The sequence below is a fragment of the Erpetoichthys calabaricus genome, chromosome 2 (assembly GCF_900747795.2).
Source record: "Erpetoichthys calabaricus chromosome 2, fErpCal1.3, whole genome shotgun sequence".
Taxonomy (NCBI): Eukaryota; Metazoa; Chordata; class Cladistia; order Polypteriformes; family Polypteridae; genus Erpetoichthys; species Erpetoichthys calabaricus.
This window is the reverse complement of record NC_041395.2, coordinates 74,324,304-74,349,678: the sequence shown is the minus strand read 5'-3', so window position 1 is coordinate 74,349,678 and position 25,375 is coordinate 74,324,304. Positions and strand designations below refer to the sequence as shown.

At 38.5% G+C, this 25,375-nt stretch overlaps 1 protein-coding gene across 2 annotated transcripts in view; it reads left to right on the top strand.

The window, feature by feature from the left end:
- si:ch211-266k8.4 (carabin) overlaps window positions 1-25,375 on the top strand; it is a 347,171-nt gene that overhangs the window by 48,207 nt on the left and 273,589 nt on the right. For both annotated transcript variants that reach the window (XM_051922773.1, XM_028793921.2), the window contains exons 6-7: window positions 15,008-15,131; window positions 24,799-24,868. In XM_051922773.1, coding sequence (XP_051778733.1) covers window positions 15,008-15,131; window positions 24,799-24,868 — 194 coding nt within the window. The remainder of the gene's footprint in view (window positions 1-15,007; window positions 15,132-24,798; window positions 24,869-25,375) is intronic.

Sequence of the window (25,375 nt, the reverse complement as noted above, 5' to 3'; positions counted from 1 at the left end):
TCACAAACCCAACATTTACACAATATTTAAGTTAAACCTGTGCGATAGCTATTCATACATTTTGGAGCCTCATCACACCTGCCATAAAGTTCTCTACACTGAACATACACCTGGGGACCCCTTACTGCAAGGGAGCAGCACTACCACCTCACTACCGTGCATGTGTAATACCTGCTTTAATGCAGTTCATCATGAAAATGATATCAAGTATTTATCTTAGTATTCTAAATTTTCAGAAAGCAGGAATATCATGAAGTGAATGGATTCTGTATGGTGATCGCTGTCTTCTCTTAGTGAGGAGGAAGTCAGTTTAAGAAGCGTAGTGATTAACCACTGGGTCGGGGAACGTAACACAAAGCATTTAATGTGCTGCATTAATTTATGATGGGGTAAATTAAGTAATTGATTAAACATTGATTTTAGGAAGAAGTTTAGTTTACGACATTCTACTTTAATTGTGAAGTAAACTATGAGAATAAAGTGGAAATGTCGACTTTAATCTCAACATAAACGGCGAGAATAAAGTGGAAATGTCGACTTTGTTCTCGACATATAGTTTGTTTTTTTCTTCCCAGTATAGCTTAGCTTGAAGCAAGGTTCATATTAATGCAGTTTGCCTAAATGATGGTTCAGTTGGTAAAGATGTCATCACCAAGTTGCACTTGTTTTATTTTATTTTAATTTGGTGAATACTGTGTAATGCACCTGGGCTTGAAGTCTTGAAGTAATAGTGCAACTATCAGTAATAATACTATTATTTATTCTATTGTTAGTATTTTTTAGTTTAAATATTATGCAGTTTAATGTTGATAAAGTTGTTTAAAAAGTCACTTTAACATGTCAGTGGACAGAGATTGTTAACATTAACAGTGTAGTTGGTTTACAAAAAATATTTACTATTTATTCCTTTTCTAAGACATATTCGGTGCAATACAATTTTTGACAAGCACTTCTGGATATTTTACTAAGTCTAAATGCCTCTTTGTATGGTTGAAAATATGTTGTCAAAATTATAGTTTGTTTTTTCAAAATTTGTTCAATAAAAAGGTTCTATATTTTGACTGCATCTGTCATGCAATGTGATACCTTCTCCATTAGTGCCACCCCCTTGAAAACTATCACTTTATGGGGCAATGCATAACTGTATTAATTATTGTGTGGTTTTTTTGTACAGTGTACAATACTCTTGACAGTGGAATAGGTTATTCTTAGCCAGTAATTGCAGTGGAAAATGTGGTTAACATCCACTCATGCATGGGGAAAAAAATACCGTCGAATACCGTGAAACCGGGATAATTTAGAAAAATACTGTGATATAGAATTTTGGTCATACCGCCAACCCTACCGGCGAGTGCTGCGCGTCTCACAGTTGTACAGTGACTTGCTCACATGTCAGTGAAGTGATCCCTATTTAAAGAGCCTGAATACCTATGTGTCCCCCTTTTATAACTATTGCTCCATGTATATTGCCTTACTCTTTGGATTGCCACAAAGCAACCTGCGAGATTGGAGAAAGGTTGAGAAGAGATCGTGAGAGGAAATGACAGCATTGTGAAAACGAGACGGACTGTGAATGGAGAGAAGCAGAAATGCTCCTACACCACCACATAATTACTATTCGGACAGTGATTCTGAGTAGGCCGTTCCTATCGAATCAATGTCCAAGGGTTTTCTTTTGTAATTTTGTTTCCCTTATAAAAAATCATAATGCTGTGCGACGAAGGGCCCAGTTACGACTGGCAACCACGTTTAAACAGGGAGCCCTTTACAGACAACTTTAACACGCGCAACGTAGTTGGGCGCACATGGCTAGTTTTTAATAAATTTGCAAAAACCTCAAGTAAACTTTTTTCATGTTGTCATTATGGGGTGTTGTGTGTAGAATTCTGAGGAAAAAAAATGAATTTACAGTAATCCCTCCTCCATCACGGGGGTTGCGTTCCAGAGCCACCCGCGAAATAAGAAAATCCGTGAAGTAGAAACCATATGTTTATATGGTTATTTTTATATATTTTAAGCCCTTATAAACTCTCCCACACTATTATAAACATTTCACGCACAATTATACAGCATAAACCCTTTGTATTCTCTTAGATATTAGGTAAGATTCGTTGAAATTATGTATGTAAACACATACAGTAAAACCTAAATATTATTTTAAAGATATCGAGCGTCTCCAATATCACATATGTTACAGCCATTACGACAGACAGGCCACCAGCAATAAATACGTACAATGCAAGAAAAATTGTATACAGTAAAATGTGTGTACAGTGACACTAAACTATGTACATGTAATAAGTACTGTACGTAAATAATTAATTATGGTTACTCACCAACAATGACACGACGACTTGTCCGATAACGATGAGTTTAATTTTACTGCACAACAAAGGATAGCGTTACAGCTCTTCTAAAGGAGCCTCATCAGGCGACTGTTTAGCACCGCCGTTGTTGTTCTTCCATCACTCTTCAATCCAAATCCCTAAAGCAGATTCCATCCAGACTACTGCCTTATGACGTCCACTTGCAACTCGTTTTGCGCCCTGGTTAAAGGACACTGCGGCTGTAGATCTTATATGCTTTTCCTCCTTTTTAAATAAAAAGAATCGTGGACTCATTGATGCTGTAATGGTCTTCTGCAGAGATGTAGCTGTTTCCATCCTTCAACATATCCAAAACTTTTACCTTTTCTGCAATCATTTGCATCTTCTGTTGGCGCTTGTGAAGCAGTAGCAGGGGCACGTTAACGCTGAACGAGTGAGATTAGATTTCCTGGTTAATGCAGCACTCCGTCGCTGAGCCAATCAGCAGCACGCAGGAACTTAACTGCGTGCTCTGATTGGGTAGCTTCTCAGCCATCCGCCAATAGCGTCCCTTGTTTGAATTCAAATGCGTCCCTTGTTTGAATTCAAATGGGCAAATCAACTGAGGAAGCACACGTACTGTAGACCGCAGACATCCGCGAAGCAGTGAAAAATCCGCGATATATATTCACATATGCTTACATTTAAAATCCGCGATGGAGTGAAGCTGCGAAAGACTAAGCGCGATATAGCGAGGGATCACTGTAATCCATTTTGGAATAAGGCTGTAACATAACAAAATGTGGAAAAAGTGATGCGCTGTGAATACTTTCCAGATGCACTGTTAATACCAGCAAATTCTGGTATTAATTCTAAGGATGGGTCCTACAACAAGATAATAATCTAAAACACCTCAAATTCTACCTTAAGTGGCATGAGCTGATGGTTTAGCCTTGGCCCTCACAATTCCCTGACCTAAAAATATATATGAGACCATCCCCAATGGTGCTGTATGCGAAATGTGGTTGATGCATGTGTTGAGGGTTGCTTGTCTGTTGCAGAGGAAACTGCGGATTCTGCAGAGTTTGCAGCCTCTCCGTGTAACACATCTGTCGCCTGATGGTTGATGCAGGGAACATTTTAACCTAGTCCACTGCCCTGACCCTGTCACTGTTTGTTCGCTGGGTCTCTATGTATTGAAGTGGTAGCTCCCATTTGATAAAGTACCCTGACTGTACCCGTTTTTATTGGAATAAAGTTGGTTTTCTTGAAGTCTTTGGACTCTGTGTCTTCTCTTGTGTGCAAGACAGTGACTCATATGGTACAGAAGTTGATTCTTGCACCGATGGATCCTCAACAGGCACACAATGCCCTGCTCCCATCGGAGCCAGATGAGGCTCCTGCAGGTGCCTCTGCCCTTGCCTGTCCCAGAGATGTGCTGGTGAAGATGGCTCCCTCAGATGACCCAGAGTGTTTTCTGTTCTGCTTTGAATGCATGACAACACTGATGCACTGGAACAAGGGAGGATGGACAGCTATTTTGGCTCCCTTTTTGACCGGAGATGTCCTACAAATCATGTGAAGCCTTCCACCTGAAAGGCCTGATAATTATGACTTCCTGAAGCAACAGATCCTTCTCCATACAGCTACGAGCCCCTTGGTCTAGGCATGTTGGTTTTGGCTGTGGCAGACTGATCCGGATTACTTCATCTGGGGACAGGTCCAGGACATGGTGGACCTGATCCAAAGCAGGTTTCATGGAGACGGCTTCAAGCACATTGTGGAAAATCTCGCTATTAACACAGCCTTGTCAGGGGGTAAACGAAGACCTTTGTGATGAGATGCTCTGGTATGATATCCACTCACTGCTAGACTTGACCCACAGACTGGAGGACGCCCAAGCCACCTGGAAACAGAGGGGCATCCCAACTTGGCACTGACTTCGACCCATCCATCATGTACCCACCTGATGGCCAATTACTGAAGCTATGGGTCTCGGCCTCCACCTCATCCTCGCCTTACCTCAGAGTAGCGTCTGCTGCCACTCCCTGCCTTGGTTTCTCCTGCTCAGACCCAGGCTCTAAGTGTCACTGACACAACTGCAGAGGGCAAACAAACCTCTTTTAATAGGGAAGAGTAGTGCCCTCTTCCAACATGTCCTAGCCACTTGCAGAGTACCTCTTTCTGTAGTAGAGAAGGAAGTGGCTCACCACTAAATAGTTCAGGTACATTCTCTAAACCGGCTTCTTGACTGATTTGTCCAGTGAGTTGGGGATGACCCCTCACCTGAAAGTGTGGGACAAATAGAGGGCTCTTCGCATCATGTGCTTGCACCTTCAACCTCCAGTACTGGAGAATAGGGGGGTGCAGTGTCAGGCCCTGGGGAAGCCAGGAATGACACTCTGACAGTGTTTTCATGCCTGCAATGTGTTGACAGCAGTTTAGACCTTGCTTTTAAACAAGCACATGTTGCAAATGTTTACTATATGGAGCAGGAGGGCCTGAATTTCAAAACACCACTTTTTGATTAAGGATGGTTTTTTATTTCGGGTGATTTCTGATTGCATAGGCGAAGGGCTAATTGAACATTTGGTGGTCCTGAGCAGCAATAGACAGTTTTAAGAACTGCTCCCGCCCATATCTTGCGATGTCATCTTTTCTCGGAGAAGACAACACTTTTGAAATGCCTTTATTGGCTGAATATGGGCCAAGATGTGGAGCAGTTCTATGGAGCCTGCCCTGACTGTGGGGTGCTTTTTAAGCCGGACCCAGGAATGCTTCTGGTGCTATGCTGTGTCTCACTGGAAGCACTTAATAAAGAAAGTAGGGATGCCCTCCTCTGACAGCGGCCTTTGTCGGCACCCAGTGACTCTGACAGGGCTGCACTTGCAGACTCCCAAACACCTCCGTAGGTTTCCTGACTGGGCTGGCACACATGTACCACTGCCACCTAGTGTATGTGAGATGGAAATGCTCCCAACTCTCGGCTTCTGCTGGTCCATCCACTATATTATACCGGCTAGGCTCAGTTATTTTTCCGTCCCACTGGCTAATCCATCTGTTGTTCCACTCTGGCCTCCTGTCTGGCTACTAAACCATCATTCTTCCCGGCTGTGATGCCTGCATGTACCCTTTTTTGGACCAATCTCTGTAAACCTTACCCGTGGTTGTGTGTGAAAATAATAATAATTCATAACATTTAGTAGATCAGCAATTTCTGAAATACTCAGACCAGGTATACCTAATAAAATGGTTGGTGAGTGTGTGTGTGCATTCATTTTTCAGCCAGTACTTAGAAAGTGAATGTCCAGGGCACAACCGTCTTTCAAGCCCTCATGATCCTATTCCAATTCCTTAGTTGGCAATTCTTTAATGCATCCTTTTAATGTCAAACTACACTGTGTTCCAAGTTATTATGTAAGTGATGTATCTGTAGGATTTCAGTCGAGTAAACATTTGGTTTTTAGTTTTTTCAATGAAAGTTCTTGCTTGTTAGTGGTATCCTGTCTTTTTAGATACCTGGTATCAATCTCAGACAGGTCTGTCAAATAGTTTGCCAGGTGATCTTCATTTAACACTAGAATCCCTGAAGCCTACGAGAAAAGTCATAATGCCGGGCCACCTTAAATTACCTTGCACCTCTTCATCAGCATCTTTGTTTTGCAAATGTGTCAATCAGCACAAGCAGCAGGCAGCCTGCTGTCCCATCCCCCATTGACTCTGCTGAAGTCAGTTGCAAAGTTCTCCCAGGTCAAGTATGTTTATCTGGGTGTGAGGTGCCTTGAATTGTATACAGTAAATAACATGTTGTTATTTGGAATACATACAATTCATGTGTGTTCCATGTCTACAATGATCTGGGTAAATGTAGGATGACAGGAAATGCGAGGCAAGAAATGTTGAACACATAACTAAAACTTTTTTTCATGTTCTACTAATAATTGGCAAAATTCTGATGTGAAGTGTATAATGTGTGAAGACTGAAGTCCAGATATCAAATAAACACTTTCAAAAAAGGCATAACAAAAAAGTGCACTGTTAACAAGCCAATGATGAGCAGCAAACGGGTATTTGAAGCTGCTGGTGTCTTTGAAGGCCCAAGAACCTCTGCTTTTTGGCCAACCCTAACTGGTGCTCACAAAGAGAAATGTTTGCAGTAGGCTCAGATATACATGAAGACTAATTTTGAAACAGTTATATTCACTGCAAAAAGCCATGCTACACTGGATGGTCCAGATGGATGGAGTTCTGGATGACTGGTGAATGACTGCCCTGTTCTAACAAGACTGTGATATCAGCAAGGAGGTGGCTGAGTGATGTTTTGCTCTGGAATATTGGGAAGTGAGATGATAGATCCTTTTAGGGTCCCTGAGGACCCTAAATGATCCTAAATGACCTCTGCAAAATATGTGGAGTTCATAACTGGCCATTTCCTGCCATGGTATTTATATAAAGAAAAAAAAAAAAAAAAAAGAACCATGCTTTCAGGAATAAAATTATTTTCATGCCAGACAACTCACCATCTCATTGCAGCAAAAACACCATTGACTCCTTGGTTATGGGTATAAAGGGAGAAAAAGTCATGATGTGGCGACCATCATTCCCTGACCTCAGCCCTATTGAGAACCTGTGGAGCATCCTTAAAAGGAAAATCTACGAAGGTGGTAAGCAGTATACCTCAAAACAGCAGCTCTATGAGACAATACTGGCTTCTTCAAATGACATATTTTAATTTATTACAGCTAACACTAATCTCCACTTTATTTTCTCAGACACTATACTGTTATGGCTTTTGTAATTATTATTTATATTATCATTAGCTTTATGTTCGCTATTTTGAATATTTTTTTTCTTTGGTGGTGATTAGAGTTTGGAAAATGGGGAGATTTAAGACTATACTGGCAGAAAGTACAAAACGTATAACAGAGAATGATAAATAGCATTTTCATTTTTAGCAATATGAACTGCAAACAATTAGGTAATGGTGATTGCTCATTAGTTCAAATGTGAAAGACCTACATTTTATATTAAAAAAAAAAAAAAAAATAGGTGTATTTCAGCTCTTTACTGGTAAGATATATCTTATACTAGCAAAATACCTCCGCAGCGGCGAAGTACTGCTTTAAAATTTTTATTAAGAAGAAAAGTAAACCTTTTTAAACTGAGGGAAAATATACCAATAATTATTTGTTAAAGATCTCTTTTTGTATACCACGTTGTCAGTTCGGCCCTCCGGTTGTAATATGACCAAGCTGTGCGCTGAGCTTACTCTTGAGCATGCAACGTATAATTGGCCATGTGAAAAACAATCTTGCCTCAAATCAATGCCAACCTTTTGTAGGGTCTGTACTTGAGACTTATTGTCATTGCGAAGCAGAGCCTTACTGGAAATTGGAGGCGTTTGAATTGAAATGGGTTTCATCGATAACTTCGCATCCAGCTTTTGAGAGTTTAAACATTCATAAACATCAAAGTGTCCACTACTCAAATCGTCACCTGTGAATCTAAGATGTTTAAGACACATTGACGGTTGTCCAAAGGTGTAAAATACTTGGCCATTTTGGTACACTTGAATGCGACAACCGAACAATTCAGCAGCAGCCATCAACTCACATGCAGAACCATAGGTGAAGGGCTTAAGCTTTTCACTCTTGTAGTGCTCCTGTGTAGTATAATTATCTCCTCTACCGTCATCAGTCCACACCTTGAACCTGTCCCAGTCATTCAATACATAAGACACAATGTTCCTCTGGATATCAAGAGTGAGCCCGATATGGCCGTGCAATATGTAACACAGAGAATGGAAAGGCAGTCGCCATCTCCGGGCATGGAAACCACTCGGTAAGTGACAGTTCTTTGATCGATGGTGATGACCTCGATAGACATGTTAATGGGGGTACGGTTGGAACGCTAAAGGAAATGGGTACCTGTACAATGTAAACTAGGTCTAAAATACCTACACAATAACTATAATCGTAATAAATGAACAATAAAACAGTGGAGAAGCTGTGGATTAAATAAAAAGGCTACAGTTATCAGCAGTGAGATGTGAATACTGTGGCAAAGCAAGGAAGGGAATGAAGAGACCGGAGCGACGGACGGCCTTATATAGGCAGGCAGCCAACTACGTGGGAGGCGTGGGGATTGGGGACCCAACGCCGCCTCACACGGCGACCGAGCTGCAGGCTATGGACGTGTATATGTACGTAAGTAGGATTCAGTTAGCGTTGGGAACCCGTATACCAAATTTCTTGAAGATGGGCCCATAAGTAACAAAGACTGTTGGAAAATTCAATATGGCGGCTGACAGTGGCGTCATACCACCGAAATAAGTACGTACATCGGTTTCGGTTAGCGCAGGGAAGCCGCCTACCAAATTTCATGAAGATGGGGCCATAAATAAGAAAGTTTAACATGGCGGACGTTGTCGACCGTTATGACCGTTACACGTATAATTTCGAAATGAAACCTGCTTAACTTTTGTAAGTAAGCTGTAAGAAATGAGCCTGCCAAATTTCAGCTTTCTACCTACACAGGAAGTTGGAGAATTAGTGATGAATGAGTCAGTGAGGGCTTTGCCTTTTATTAGTATAGATATATTGCCTTTGTACATTTAACCTACTTGGACATTACAAATCTATAGTTTAGAATGAATGAAGATAATTCTGACCAGCGGTTATGTACAAATCTGAGATGATGATGATGAATGTATAGTAAATGATTTTCACTGGTTCCCAAAGCATACAATGACAAAGTTTATATAGCTGGAGACTTTAGCTGTGTACTAAATTCAGTTTTGAATTGCTCATCCAGAAATACCAGTTCACTCTTTAAAATGTCTAAAATTAACTTTCATAAATTGTCTATAAATGTTTCCTGATCGTTATGCAAGTGATACATTTTTTTTTTTTGCTTCTTTTCTGTCCATCATACAATTGTTGTTTTTTTTTTTTTAATATATATAAACTTTGTAGCTTTGTTTACTCTGACCATGCACCATTTTGGAGCTTAGAATATACATTTTTGTTAGTTTAATGAGTATTCATGGCAGTTTTCGCTACGTTTTTTATCAGAGAAAAAAAAGCTATATTGAATTTATTTCCAACATACACTTATGTGAAAAAGAAAGTACACTGTCTTACAGTTCTATGGTTTTATGCATCAGGACATAATAAAAAAATATCTGGTCCTTAAAGGTTCTAAAATTATTTAAATCTAACCTCGGCTATAAAACAACACATTTAACAAAAATGAAGCCAAAATGTAGAAGCTACAGTATGTGTGGAAAAACGAAATACACCCCATGATTCAATAGCTTGTAGAACCATCTTTAGCAACAATGACTTAAAGTAATCGTTTTCCGTATGACTTTCGGTCTCTCACATCATTGTAAAGGAGTTGTGGCACAGCCTTCTTTACAATGTTGCTTCAGTTCATTGATGTTTGTGGGCATTCATTTATTCACCGCTCTCTTAAGTTCCTTCCACAGCATTTCAAATGGGTTGAGGTTTGGACTTGAACTGCGCCATCACAACATCTTTATTCTTTTCTTCAGCCATTCTGTTAGATTTGCTGGTGTGCTTGGGATCATTGTCCTGCTGCATGACCCAGTTTCGGTCAAGCTTTAGCTTTTGGACAGATGGCTTCACATTTAACTCTAGAATGCTTTGGTATCTGGAGGAGTTGATGGTTGACTCAATGACTGCAAGGTACCCAGGTCCTGTGGCTGCAAAACAGACCAAAATAATTGCCCCTCCATCAACATGTTTCACAGTTGGTGAGGTGTTCGTGCAGATATGCTGTGTTTGGGTTTCGCCAAAAGTGGCGCAGTGGATTGACTAAAAATTTCCATTTTGGTCTCATTTGGCCAAAGGACATTGTTCCAGAACTTTGCAAACCTAAGCTATGTTGCCATGTTCTTTTTAGAGAGAGAAGGCGTTCTTCTAGCAACCCTTCCAAACAAGCTATACTTGTTCAGTCTTTTTCTAATTGTACTCTTATGAACTTTAACATTTAACATGCTAACTGAGGCCTGTAGAGTCTGAGATGTAGCTCTTGGGTGTTTTTTTTACAATTTCTCCGAGTATTGCATGGTCTGACTTTGGGGTGAATTTGCTCGGATGTTTTTCATTTGTGAGTAATTGTTCGCATTGTAGAATGATGGACTTCAAATTGTTGGGAAACTGACTTATAGCCTTTCCCAGATTGATGGACAGCAATATTTGCTTCTCTAAGATCATTGCTGATATCTTTCCTTCTTGGCATTGTGTTAACACATATCTAAATGCTCCAGTCCAGCAAACCACCAAACCCTCTACTTTTATAGAGGTATTAATATTTGACAAATAAGAGTTTAAGATTAATCTGAGTAAGATTTTATTACCTGCAAATACCTCTCTAGTTTAAATTTGAACATTTGCCCATGACTGTCTCACATCAATCTATATATCTAGGAATTACAATAACAAAATGGTTTATGTGGTTGCAGAAATGCAGTAGTTGGAATACCATTTCTGATTGATGCACCTTCAACTGTACCATTGGACCAGCTATAAGGTCATCAGCTTGGAGCTACCCCCATAAATTCCGTAATTCTAGGAACATCTCCAGATGCTTGGGCACTAGCAGTGACATATCCCAACTACCACCTGTTGCCGGCCCTGAGACCAATTCCTTCAGAATGTGTCATTCCTTCTTACCCAGAGCCTGAAGCTCATTTTCTCTGCCTCTTCTGCCAGCTCCTTCAATGCCTTCTTTAGCTTTAGCTGCCTCCATTACTGTTTCATAAGGCATTGTGTACTCTGTAAAATAACTGGCTTGTGGAATGAACGGAGAGAAGTTATGGTAATCTTGGTGGGGAACTGAAGCTTCCTGTCAAGGTTCATTCTCGTGTTCCAGGTGCTAATAGATGATAAGTTTTGTGTTCTTTGAGGGATATTCAGTCTCTCACCTTCTGATATAATGAAAGGAGTCCCTGCTGTTTACGTGCTGGATGAGCTCCTTTTGCGTCTTGTCTACATGCCTCCAAGATCTCCACTAATTTCTGCAATACTTGTTCATGCTGCCGTCTATAGTGACATTGTGTCCGCATGCACTTACAGATAGCTAGAATTGGGGTATTGCAGAGTGGACAGTCTTCAGAAGAACAGAACCAAAGACAGATTGCTGAGTAGTTGCTATGGAGTGTATTGAATGTTGGTTTTAAAAGGAAACTAAATCTGGATTGTAGTTTCCTCCATATGTCATTCCAGCTCCGCTCTCTCCCAGGTTCTCCAGCTACTTTGTTGATTCTGACTTATGACTTTAACTTTGTAGAGCTCTTCTTTCACATTAGCTGTTTTGGAGAGCACTAGCTCTTTACTCGACTTTATCTAGCCATACACTTCCTGCAGCCTCAGCTTGTTAACAGCTGGGTCAGCAGCTGGTCCAGCCTTCCGTTTGTAGCAAGTCTGTCAGCTCCATCTTGCTTTCTGCTGCCTGTAGTCCAGGCTCGTTGACTTTGACAGTTGAAACAGATTTTTTTTTTTTTTATTTTAAATTCCTACACTGGAGGAGCACCATGTAAAGCCTAGCTACTTCCTGGTGTAATTATTGGCCTTGCATTCTATTCCCAGTCCTGTTGTTGCGGTGATTTCACATGTCATTAGGCAACACATCAACCTCTGGTAGAGGGTGAACTGGAAACGCCATACTTTTAACCATCCTGGCAACTACTTCTGTTCATTTCTCTCCAGGAATGGCTGTTCTGCCTATAATGGAATTCTTTCACTATCCTGCAATGCTGTCATTCCTAGTTCCTTGCCTGATTGAAGGATTGCAGGATTTTGCTGGCTTGATCTTCATTCTGGCCTGGCATAAGTCTTCAAGTCTTTTCAAAGTCTGTTTGTGCAGTCTGCTGCCTGGGGTATAATTGTATCATCATCCATATAGCTCCTCAGTGCTGGTAACCTGTGAGCCAACACAGATAGACTTTTCTGACCAGCTTTGTACCCATGATTAGTACAGTCTCAAAGATGGTTATCAGCTGCATGGGGAAAATGCAGCACAAATTTGCTGTATTTTTTCAAGTTTGTACCAGGCAGTAGTTGCTTCCTGTGCTGCATAACAGAACATTAAAATAGGCAATTATAGGTTCTTGGACATAGCCTGGGTTGTTAAAGAAGTGTAGGGCATATGCCAGGATATTGTGAAAGACAGAGCCATAAACATTTGCTATGTTGAGGCAGACAATATCAAGATCTGACTTTAAGATATGCTTAAGACTCCGTTTTGAAATTCTGATTGAATATGTTAATCAAAATCTCAGTGACTGATAATGCTTTCATACATAAGGTTACCTAGGAGAGTCTGTGTTATTAAAATTAATACTCCATTAATTTTTGGGGGTCGACTTGTTTTTTTTTCAATCCTATTATTTGTAAAAATTGATTGATTTGTATGAATGATTACAATAACATTAATTAAAAAAAAAAAATTAATGTTCCTTTTTTTTAATCTCCTTTAAAAAAAAAAAAAAAAAAAACTACTGATCTAAATAAGCAGGCAAAATGGCATTACTTTATCTTCATTTCTTCTATTGGGTTGTGAATACATGTACTTCAAGATTATGGTAGGAATGGGATAGCTATGAGCTTGTACCCTCTTGGCTAGGTTTATAGATGAAATACTGCACTTCATTCTCACACTGCTCTGTGCATCAATTACTACTAACTGCCATCAACAAAGTAAAAATCCAGTAGTTCAACAATTACTTGGAACATTATCCTAGTAAAGAGCTATCAGTGTCATTTGAAACCTTATAAGATTGTCATATTAACATATTGCTTAAATTATGCATTTTCAAATATTTAATAATTTGGTTTTGAGGCTTTCAGAGACCTGTATATTGAAGACATATATTGTCATCATTCATATAATATTGATCTACCATCAAAACATTTTCATCTTAATGCAAGGTACCGATTTCACAAAAAGTAACCTGGTTTGCACTGCAGTATACAGTTAGGTCCATAAATATTTGGACAGAGACAACTTTTTTGTAATTTTGGTTCTGTACATTACCACAAAGAATTTTAAATGAAGCAACTCAGATGCAGTTGAAGTGCAGACTTTCAGCTTTAATTCAGTGGGGTGAACAAAACGATTTGCATAAAAATGTGAGGCAACTAAAGCATTTTTTTAACACATTCCCTTCATTTCAGGGGCTCAAAAGTAATTGGACAAATTAAATAACTGGAAATAAAATGTTCATTTCTAATACTTGGTTGAAAACCCTTTGCTGGCAATGACAGCCTGAAAAGTCTGCACTTCAGCTGTTGTTTCATTTAAAATTCATTGTGGTAATGTACAGAACCAAAATTAGAAAAAAGTTGTCTGTATATTGTAGAAGTTTTACAATCTAGACGTACTGTATTTAGCCATAGAAAGTATCTCAATACAATACCAATGTTTGAAAAGCAATGCATAGATAGATAGTTTGAAACACTAACCTTTAAAAATATATTTTCAGAAAAAGCATGAAAGTTGACTTTAAATAAAACTCACAAAACCACAATATCTGAAACATGAATTGATTCATCTCATAATTGTATACCGTACAGATCATTCAATTTTGAGCATCAAAAATATACTCTATCTGACACAGACTCTACTGTCTAAAATCATAAGTTCCAATTAATTATCAGCTTTATATGGATTGACACCTGACAGAATAAACCTGCTTAATAAACAGTTCATTGTAATGAATTTTACTGCAAGCACAGTGTCTCATCTTGGCCATTTTACAATGGAAATAATTATGTATTGTATTCAAAATCTGGCAAAAATGCCCTCACGATGGACAATTCTAAAATTATATGCTCACCTCTTCTGACATACTTAAGTAGCTGGAAAATACTGAACTCCACTGAATCTTTGGTTAGTTTATAACGTTAAAAGAGGCCTGTCAGATTTCAGTTACCTTATTAATACTATTCTCTTCTGCTGAATAATAGATAGGGGTGTCTAAACATAAGTTTTAGAGTTTGGTTATTGTAACTCTGTATTGATTGGTATGTAATATGTGTAAGGATGTCCATCCATCCATCCATTATCCAACCTGCTATATCCTAACTATAGGGTCACGGGGGTCTGCTGGAGCCAATCCCAGCCAACAAGGCAGGAAGGCCTCAAGGCAGGAAACAAACCCCGGTAGGGCACCAGCCCACCGCAGGGTGCGCACACATACACGCACACAAGCACACACTAGGGACAATTTAGAATCGCCAATGCACCTAACTGGCATGTCTTCGGACTGTGGGAGGAAACTGGAGTACCCGGAGGAAACCCACGCAGACATGGGGAGAACATGCAAACTCCACACAGGGAGGACCCGGGAAGCAAACCTGGGTCTCTTAACTTTGAGGCAGCAGCGCTACCCACTGTGCCACCGTGCTGCCCTGTGTAAGGATGTTCTGAAGATAATACGTAAAGAGGGAAAAACAACTGGCATTGCAAAAGTAATTGTAATATTTTTTCTGTTTCTATGGCATGTATACATACATATAGTGGGGTGTCCCCACTATTTTTTAATATACAAAGTTTCTTACAGGTCAGATTTTTCTGGTATGGTTTGTTTATACAGTATGTATTTAAATAGCATGTATAATACTGGATCTAACTGTCCTCTTAGCTACCTAATTGATATTTTCGTACCTTTTCAGGAATGTCCTATATTGCTGCAATGCTCCTGATGAACTTACCAGAGGAGGATGCATTTTGGACATTGGTTGCCTTACTAGATGGGCCAAATTATTTAGCTGGACTTTTTGATCAGTCTCTGCTGAAGTAAGTAGTAAATGTGCAGCTTCATAAAGGGTTGGCTTAATCATTGCATATATAAAATATGCTTTTGCAAGTTGAGTTCATTTATGCATATTTTTATTGTACTAAGATATGGTGGCCTATTAAAAGTGCACCTCTCCAGTATATAAAGGGACATTGTGTGAAGAGTGAGAGCTAAAGTACGCTAATCACAATTTTTTTTTTTTTTTTTTGACGAAAACAAAGACTCAAAATATATCAGAAAGGGTCAGTCAGGATAGGATGGGAATAAAATACAAATCAAGAAAGCTGCTGGCCCTCCTATATTGGCTCAGCCCATTTCTGTCTGTTGGGGTGGCTCATCCACTTGCACAATAGAACATCATGGTGCACTTCCTTTTCATGCTCATTCAGGAAGTGGTCCCCTCAAGCAGAGCAGGCTCTGAGAGACTGCTTTGGAACTACGGACTGGGATATCCTGCAAGGATCACATAGTGAGAACATTGAGGAGGTTGTTGACTGCACTACTGACTACATCAACTTCTGTATGGACATTGTAGTTCCAGTAAGAACAGTACGCTGCTATGGTAACAAACAAGCCATGGATTACAAGTGACATCAAGGGCCTTTTGAACCAGAAGAAAAGGACTTTTAAAGGCGGTGATCAGCATGAGCTCAAGCGCGTGCAGAAGGAACTCCAAGTGCAGCTCAGGGCGGCGAAGGACCAGTGCAGGAGAAAGCTGGAGCAGAAGTTGCAGAATAACAGCGTGAAGGAAGTGTGGGATGGGATGAAGATCATCACTGGCTGCAGCTCGAAGTGGGGTGCCACCATCGAGAGAGACGTGGAGAGAGCAAACCAGATGAACAACTTCTTTAACAGGTTTGACCACCCTAACCCACTCTCACCTCGGGGTACTGCACCCTCCATCCATCCTTCTGCTGATACCAGCATAGGAGAGACATCCCCACCCACAATTACAGCAACACAAGTGAGCAGAGAGCTGAGGAGACTTCATGCCAGCAAAGCAGTGGGTCCAGATGGAGTATCACCACGACTGCTGAAGGTCTGTGCACTGGAGCTGGGAAGTCCTCTACAGCGCATCTTTAACCTGAGCCTGGAACAGGGGAGAGTCCCGAGGCTATAGAAAACATCTTGTATCACCCCAGTCCCAAAGGTATCACGTCCTAGTGAGCTGAACGACTTCCGGCCTGTCACTCTGACGTCACATGTGATGAAGACCATGGAGCGGCTGCTGCTTCACCACCTGAGGCCACAGGTACGCCACGCCCTCGACCCTCTGCAGTTCGCATACCAGGAGAAGGTGGGAGCGGAGGATGCCATCATCTATATGCTACAAAGATCACTCACCCACTTGGACAGAGGCAGTGGTGCTGTAAGAATTATGTTTCTAGACTTCTCTAGCGCCTTCAACACCATCCAACCTTTGCTCCTTAGGGACAAGCTGACAGAGATGGGAGTAGATTCATACCTGGTGGCATGGATCATGGACTATCTTATAAACAGACCTAAGTATGTGCGTCTCGGGAACTGCAGGTCTGACATTGTGGTCAGCAACACAGGAGCACCGCAGGGGACTGTACTTTCTCCGTTCCTGTTCAGCCTATATACATCGGACTTCCAATACAACTCTGAGTCCTGCCACGTGTAAAAGTTCGCTGACGACACTGCTATCATGGGCTGCATCAGGAGTTGGCAGGAGGAGGAGTATAGGAACCTAATCAAGGACTTTGTTAAATGGTGTGACTCAAACCTCCTACACCTGGACACCAGCAAAACCAAGGAGCTGGTGGTGGATTTTAGGAGACCCAGGCCCCTCATGGACCCCGTGATCATCAGAGGTGACTGTGTGCAGAGGATACCGACCTATAAATACCTGGGAGTGCAGCTGGATGATGATATTGGACTGGACTGCCAATACTGATTCTCTGTGCAAGAGAGGACAGAGCCGGCTATACTTCCTTAGAAGATTGGCGTCCTTCAACATCTGCAATAAGATGCTGCAGATGTTCTATCAGACAGTTGTGGTGAGCGCCCTCTTCTACGCGGTGGTGTGCTGGGGAGGCAGTATTAAGAAGAAAGACTCCTCACGCCTGGACAAACTGGTGAGGAAGGCAGACTCTATTGTAGGCACGGAGCTGGACAGTTTGACATCTGTGGCAGAGCGACGGGCACTGAGCAGGCTCCTATCGATTATGGAGAATCCACTGCATCCACTAAATAGTGTCATCTCCAGACAGAGGAGCAGCTTCAGCGACAGACTGCTGTCACTGTCCTGCTCCACTGACAGACTGAGGAGATCGTTCCTCCCCCAAACTATGCGACTTTTCAATTCCACCCTGGGGGGTAAATGTTAACATTACTCAAAGTTATTGTCTGTTTTTACCTGCATTTTTATTACTCTTTAATATTGTTTTTGTTTCAATATGCTGCTGCTGGAGTATGTAAATTTTCCCTTGGAATTAATAAAGTATCCTGTCTGTCTGTCTGTCTGTCTGTCTGTCTCTGTCATAGTGCCTTTCATATCTGTCTGTCTGTCTTTTCATGCCCCAGTGCTGTATCTCTTTCTCAACTAACACTGGTCATTCCTTCTCCAGCCAGTAGGATGCAGGGCTGTGTTTCATCATCTTCCCATCTCAACTACTGTGGTAATCCTGTCATGAGGTAGCTCTAAATCGTTTGCAGGAGTCACTTTCATTGATCAAAGTGGTGCTGTTTAGATGCAAGGATATCAGGAAATGGTATGTAGGATTCTACTTTTGCATTGTTTGTACAATGCGACAGTGGAATCCTGCATACCATCTCCTGATATCCTTGCCTCCCGGAGTATTTTGGTTCTTCTATTTGGGGTCTCCATAGCAGCCTAAATGGTACCTTTTTCCTTAAATGTTGAGTAAGTTCCTACATCTCCAAGTTAGCTTCTGAATACTGACCCCAGAGAGAGTGAGTGCATTGGCTTGACTTCAGTTTTACCAGCCACCATGAACTCTGTGCTGCCCCTTATCAGAGTAAATGTCTTTAGGTTAACTCACGATAATTCATGGTCTCAGTTTCTCTTTAATCAACTACTTAAATAAGCCCAGCCCTTTGTATGTTGTTCACCCATTAAGATACTGAGACATTTATTGTCATAGAATCCCAGACAGCCATTCAATTTCTCTTATTTTGGTAAGTGAATGTGAGTGTATTCTTTTTCAAAATAGCATTCTTAAGGTCATGTTCTAGCTCTTTCTACTTACAAGTGTAGTTCACACTCTCCACTGGAGGTTTGCTGTTGAATGTTTTCCTTCATAGTGTCATTTGGTAGTGCCCTTCTTATCCAGGTAGCTCATCACTGTACAATCACAGTGCCTGTAAAGTATTCATCACCTTGGGAGCTTTCATATTTTTATTATACAACATTGAATCACAATTTGTCACTGATCAACAGAATAATTGTCAAAATAAAAACCAACCTCTCAAAGTGGTTTTAATTACAGATACTTAAAATAGTAAATAATTAATCTCACAAGTATTCACAGCCTTTAATATGACATGTAAGTCATTACTGGTGAAGCCAGCTGGTTTTAGAACATAATTGTTTCAGTGGAGAGCACTGGTCTGTAGCCAAAGGTTTTTCTATTAATTGTTGTATAAATACACCTTTATTTGAAAGGTCCAACTTGTGAGTAAGTATCGTGGCCTAACCTACACAATAAAGATAAAAGAACACTACAAGCAACTCTGTGAAAAGTATAAATTAGCAGTGGATACAAGAAAATATCCAAGTCAGAGTATCCTTTGGAGTACAGTACAGTTAAATCAATCCAATTGAGAATTTGTGGCTAGACTTTAAAAAGACTGTTCACTCACAATCCCCATGCAAGCTGACAGAGCCTGAACAGTCTTACAATGCAAATCAGGGAATAATTTAGTGCTGAAATGTGCAAAGCTGACAAACTCCTGTCCATACAGGCTAAAAGCTATGGCAGCCAAAGGCGCATCTACTAAATACTGATTTGAAGGGGGTGTGTACTTATGTAATACATTATTTGGTGGTTTATATTTGAAATTAATTTATATCTGTTTTAATTTCATGTTAATTTGTTTCTGTTGATCAGTGTCAAAAAAGCGAAATTAAATCCCCTGTCATTTAGTATTCTTTAATTTTTATAGACACATTCTTTTATATATAGTTAAATTTCATATATACACTGGTTGACTTGGTTTTTGTTAATTGTTATTACTTATTGTTTAGCAAATGTCTAAAGTTATAGTGGAAGGAAACTGGCAGAAATGGAAAAAGTACTAAAAGAAAATCTACTCAAGCAGAAGTGTAACTACTAAGACAAAAATTTGCTACCCAAATAAAAGTTAAAAAAAAAATTCAAATAAAAGTACATATTAGTTACTTTAGAAAAAAATACAAAACAAAAATCCCATAAATTCGAAACAAAGCACACAGCAGCCTTACTCATTTCAACTTTTTTTTTTTTTTGTACATTTTTATCAAAGAGTTCCCATCATCAATTGCAAAGCATGTTATACTCCCTCAACTAGAATGAGGTTTTAAGTTATGGAAGAAGACCATGTGTTTTTACTGCTAGATGTTTACAATGATAATTAAAATAATATTTTAATAAGGCTTCTAGGTTCTTTAGATCTTGTTTATAAAAAAAAAAAAAATTATTTATTGTAGATTAACTCGGTAGAAAATCTTACATGCAAAAAACTGATTCATCAACTGCAAAATATCTCTGTCATAAGCTCTGTCCACAGAGGGAGATTTAAATTTATGACAACAAGTTATATTTTTATTTTTATCTAAACATGTGTACTATACTAATTACAGTTTAAAATCAATATGACTGCTATATTGTTTAATTTCTATTAATGTTATTCACTACACTCCTCTTAGACTATTACACTAACAGTGCACATCACTAAAGTAACCTATATGTTTCAGAAAATAACATCATGATGTATTCAGCTAACAATGCAAAATGTAGTTATAATTATAAAGTATAATTTTGAAACGGCAAAGATTCCAGTAAAGAAATACAGTTTTGCAAATCAAGTGCACTAGCAGACGAAAGACTTTTGAATTTTGTTGATGTTATGACACAAGTACAATCTGTATAGAACCAGAGTAAAACAGTAAATTTGAAAAACTCAAACCATGGTTATTATGTTATCTTGAAATAGCTACGTATGTTGTAAAACATTGATTAAGAGCCTACAGTAAAATTTTTCTGTTTGAGCTGCATACCCTTAAATATACGTGACAGTTGAAAATGTGTAGGCAGGTGTTACTGGGCAATAAGTAAGAAATACTTTATATTTTGTCAGTTGTCCATTCGAAATTTGTGTTTAGACGAATAAAACATGACTGTGTGTTGTCAGTATAACATCGATTCTAGGCATTGAAAGAAAATTACTGCTGAATATTACACACGTACCCATGCAAAATTTGCATTTTTAAGAAATGGTGAATTTGGTAAATGGTAGCTTATACTTTGGACAACTGGGCACAGATTTGTTCGTAAAAAGCAGTGGTTATCAGATTTTACTTTAATATTGTTTCAGTGAAATTAGCTATGATTTTTTTTTTTATTTTAATTAGTTTATGCTGTATTTTAAATACCCCACAGGTTTTTTAAAAAAAACACAACTGAGTTTTTGTAAATTAAAAAAAAAAAAGTTTTTGCATGCAGGTAACTTAACAGCTTTAGGGATGCAGTTTACACTGCATAATTCTCTCTTATGTCTTCGAGACTGAACAGCTCTTCTAAAGGAGTTTTCACACTCTTAGCCCATTTTCTTTATACCAGATTTGTTTCCAGTTAGTTTGACTATGTTTCACACTGTATCTCTTAAGTGGACTTAACATTGGGCAGAAATTTTTTTTCCCAGGCAAAAATATCTTGTCAGGTCAGCAACAGTTGTATTTGTGAACCACTGTAATTTCCATAAATATTAACTGTAAGACTTGAAAATGACACACTACTAAGTTTAATGCGCTAAAGGACACGTTTCAATAGGCCAAATGTACAAAAGAAGGCGACCCCAACCCTCCCCAAAAAAATATGCACGCAGTTTTATTTTATTTAGCCGCTGTGAATGCTGGATTTTGAACATAGCTGATTAATTGTACTTTGTAACGACTCATCTTGGAAATGTAGGATCGTTACTATATAACTAAACTTTTTAAAGAGTAAAAGTATTTAGATTTAAAAATAATTTAAAAAGTACAATTCCTTACAAAATCTACTCAAGTACAGTAAAGAAAGCAAATGTAATTTGTTACTTTCCACCAATGGGAAATAGTGATCTCTAAATTAGACAGCATACTATTTATGCCTGTATGTCAACCAGTTAGCAGTCCTGACTGCGGATCAAAGAAAAGAAAAAAAGAAAGTACTGAAATTATATAATAAATAGTCAGTGTGTGTTAGTTTCTGACCATTTATACCAGTTAGTTAATGATCATATGACATGTATTTTTATTTCATTGAGCCCAAGTGCACATACTATAGTTGCTATTCATTCAAAATGTTTTTGTTTCTGATTAGGCAAAAATCAGGAGAGAAGGAGACATCCATCTTTATTTTAGCTTGTTAGACTGAGCTCCTTGAAGCAACAGACTAAATACACTGTAATATCACTAGAAAGTGCTGTTAAGGGATATCCCTTTTTTGATCACATGGAAGTGAATAGAATTTAAATGGGGAAAAGAAATGAATAAGGGTGTTATATTAAGGTATTTATTCACAAGCATTGAATACATCTTTTTTTAGTTATTTAATTATGTTAAATTTTCTGAATTGTTCTATTGTACTTTACTCGAACTGTGTTGTTTTGTTTTTTCTGTGTGTTTCAGTCATAACGTAAAGTAGGAGAATGTTGAAGTTAAGGTGCAATGGAGAATATATTTTAGGGAAGTCTGTCTTAATGTTTTTAAGTTTGTTCCGTAGACCATTAGCATTTGCTACATGTAATGTTGTTTCACAAAAAGATGATTTAAGGCTGTTGAAAAATATGTCATCAGAGAGGCCTGTTTCCAGTTAAGGAATTCATATATTTCTCTGAAAAAACTTCATTAACGCAGAACACCATTGTCCAGAATATTCTAGCTAGCAAAGAAGCATACATTTTGCACAGCTAATATGGATTTTTCTAACTTTAAAATAAGACACTCTTTGACTTTTGGAGCTGTTAAAAACTCTGTGTACATGATTAATGGGTGAGGTGTAAAAAGTCAAAGGGTATCTAAGGTTAGGATCTTGAGAGCTCTGAGTGCATTTTCTGGCTTAGTGGTGGTTTGGCCACACTTTTCACTATTATGCTCTTCCAGGTTTAATAAGAGGGTACATCTACCTACATGCTAGACAAAACAGAGCCAGGGGGAGTATATGAGGTGACTAAAAATAGCTTGCACACAATACAATAAATAACTTTGCTTTTAGCTTTATGTACATACTAATCAAATTAAGAGTGGGATATTTTCCTTAAATTTTAGAAAGGGTTACATTTAATTAAAATGAAAGTTTTGCAATATTATTTTTATTTCTGCTACATCAGGGATTTGTAATGAGAAACCAACCTTGTATTTTTCCTTTGTTGATTACATTTGCTTGGCAATTCATGTTTTGCATTGTAAGCCAGCTAGTGGAATCAGAGATGCTTGGTTTCAGTTAAGTTTTTGTGAAACTGAGGGATGCAATGGTCTATCATCCTGTTGTGAACTGGTCCATCAGAGGAATTAATTAGACTTTCCTAAGTAATTTGCAGTTATGTCAGTTGGATACTCTCCCGTAACTGTTGGTATTCATAATGTATTGCTGAAAGTAGCCTCTAATTCTCTTTCAGAAGTAACTCTGAGTATGTTTGTGTATGGTGTTTCTTTGCAAATGAAGTATTTATTGCAAGTGTGTTTTCTTAATGATTAAATCCAAGGCTCTGGCTCTCAAATTGAACATTTTTTATTATAATTAATAGCTGCATGCACCTATTAATTATTCAATACATCAGACACAGACATGTACAAAAATTATATCGATTGAACTTATTTAGCTACTTTTATAGAGTATTTTGCCTTGTTAAATATGGATGTGCTACTCTGACACTGCTGACTCTCAATACAAACTTTGTAACATGTCCATACTAGTAGCACTGAAGGTATGTAACGTGCTTCCAAGTGTATGTCATCTAGGCCGAAACACAATTTTGATTGACAATAAAATAGAGGATACTTGCCACTCTTTATTTTATAGTTGTTCTCCACTTCTAACTGTGTACTTAACTATACTGTTACTTTAATTACATAGCAAGTACAGGGTAATAATGCATAGCTATGCTGTAGTTACTCAGGTAATTACTGAGCAATTACAATGTAGGTAAACAGTAATGAGACCCACTGTAATGTTAGTGTGTAATTTAACCCTTAGACAGCTGTGTAACCCCTGTGTTCTTGTTGAAGAGCTCATTTTAAGGTAATTTTATATTCTATTAATTACATTTATAGTTTACCTATGTCACCTCTTAATCATGTTTTCTTAAACTGAAAAGATTTATGTCCTTTGAAATTTCCTACTTGTACATGCCCCTAAAGATTTTGAATCAGCCTTTGTTGATCATCTCTAGACTTTGTCTAGAACACATTATCTTTGTAATACACAGGGCAGTATTTCTCAGCTTTACTGATGAGGTTTCAGTAGGGCATTGCACTGCATAAGCATAACCTTCCTTGACAGCTTGCGGTGTAAACTAACATTCCAGAAGCCTTCTTAATTGCTCCTGTATAGTCTGGTTATGGACAATGACTGGTTTACTGTGTGCCCCGTCTTTCTCGTATGGTGTACTTTAAATTTTTAGGTGACATTTTGTAAATATATCAAATTATTGCTTCCTGTGTGTAAAAGCTCACATTTCTTTACAGTCAACATCATCTGGTACATATTGATAACATAATACTGCATTCTCAAACCTGCTTAGTTCAGAAGGCAAAACACATCTCTGTAAAGAGCATTGGTCCTTAATGTAGCCTACTCATGCACATACCAACATTTGCACTCACATAGAGTGATTTGGGTATTAGCAGTTACCTATATGTGGCTAGGGATTTGGAAAGAAAACCCAAAGGAGTAGCCTCAAAGACATTAAGGGAATGTGGAAACTCCACACAGACATTGTCCGGGCATGTAATTCACAGCCAGTTTAATGAAATTAACTATTTTGTATATCTTCAAATGGTTTTGCATCTTTTGTGGTTTTGATTTTTAATTTTTTAAAAGCTGCTTTTTGCTACTACTTCAATATAGTATATAAATTCTTCATAGTTTTCTCTATGTTGGTCATAAAAATGAGTACTGTGTTTTAGCTTAATCTTTTACTGTACCCCTTAGGAAAATTTGACTTTGTAATCCACCAGAAAATTATTGGGCTTGAGGCGGCAAAAGCAACAGAGTAATAATACCTAATTCCAGTTAGTTAAGTTTTCATAGTCTTCCATTTTTTATAGTCTTAGTGTTGTATTTATTTCAGTCTGATCCCAGTGTCTTTTACATACCCCTACTCATTTTCTTTCACTCTCCTTGATTTTTTTGTCTTAAGGACTGACTAAACAATATTTCATACTTTGTAAGAATATCAAATTCAAATGCAAGTTAACATATGAGTCATTTTTATTTTCAGGATTCAGCATAATGCCAAAATATTTCAAGAACTACTAAAGCATAAACAACCACAGCTTTACCAACATATTGTAAGTATCTTGCTAGAAATGGGCACCACTCCTTATATGTTAAAACAATACATTTAATTTGTATAGTTTGCAGTTTCTATGTGGAGTTAACTTGAAAACCCTTGGTAACTTGTTTAATTTTGATAAAGCCAGCATGATGTGCAGGGAGCTATTAGAATGTAATTGTTCTTTATCAAAACAATTTTAACTGTGATTAAAATTTTACTCTGCTTTGAAATATTCCTCTCTGGTTTTCTGTAACAAAGCAGTTAATGTAATAATTGGCACAAACAGAAGCTATGTAAAGATTAACATTAGGATCAAAGATTAAACTGTGACGTTATAATCACAGTTAACAATGGTATCTTGATTGGCACTTATTGCTGATTTTTTTTTCACTGTAGACCTGCAGTTATAATGGCACGAGATCATTTGCACTTAAGACCGGGCAGTTACCCTTTTTTGTTTTAATATTTTACTTCTTTCCACTACTTTTAAGGTTGCATCATCAAAACCTAAATCCTTTAT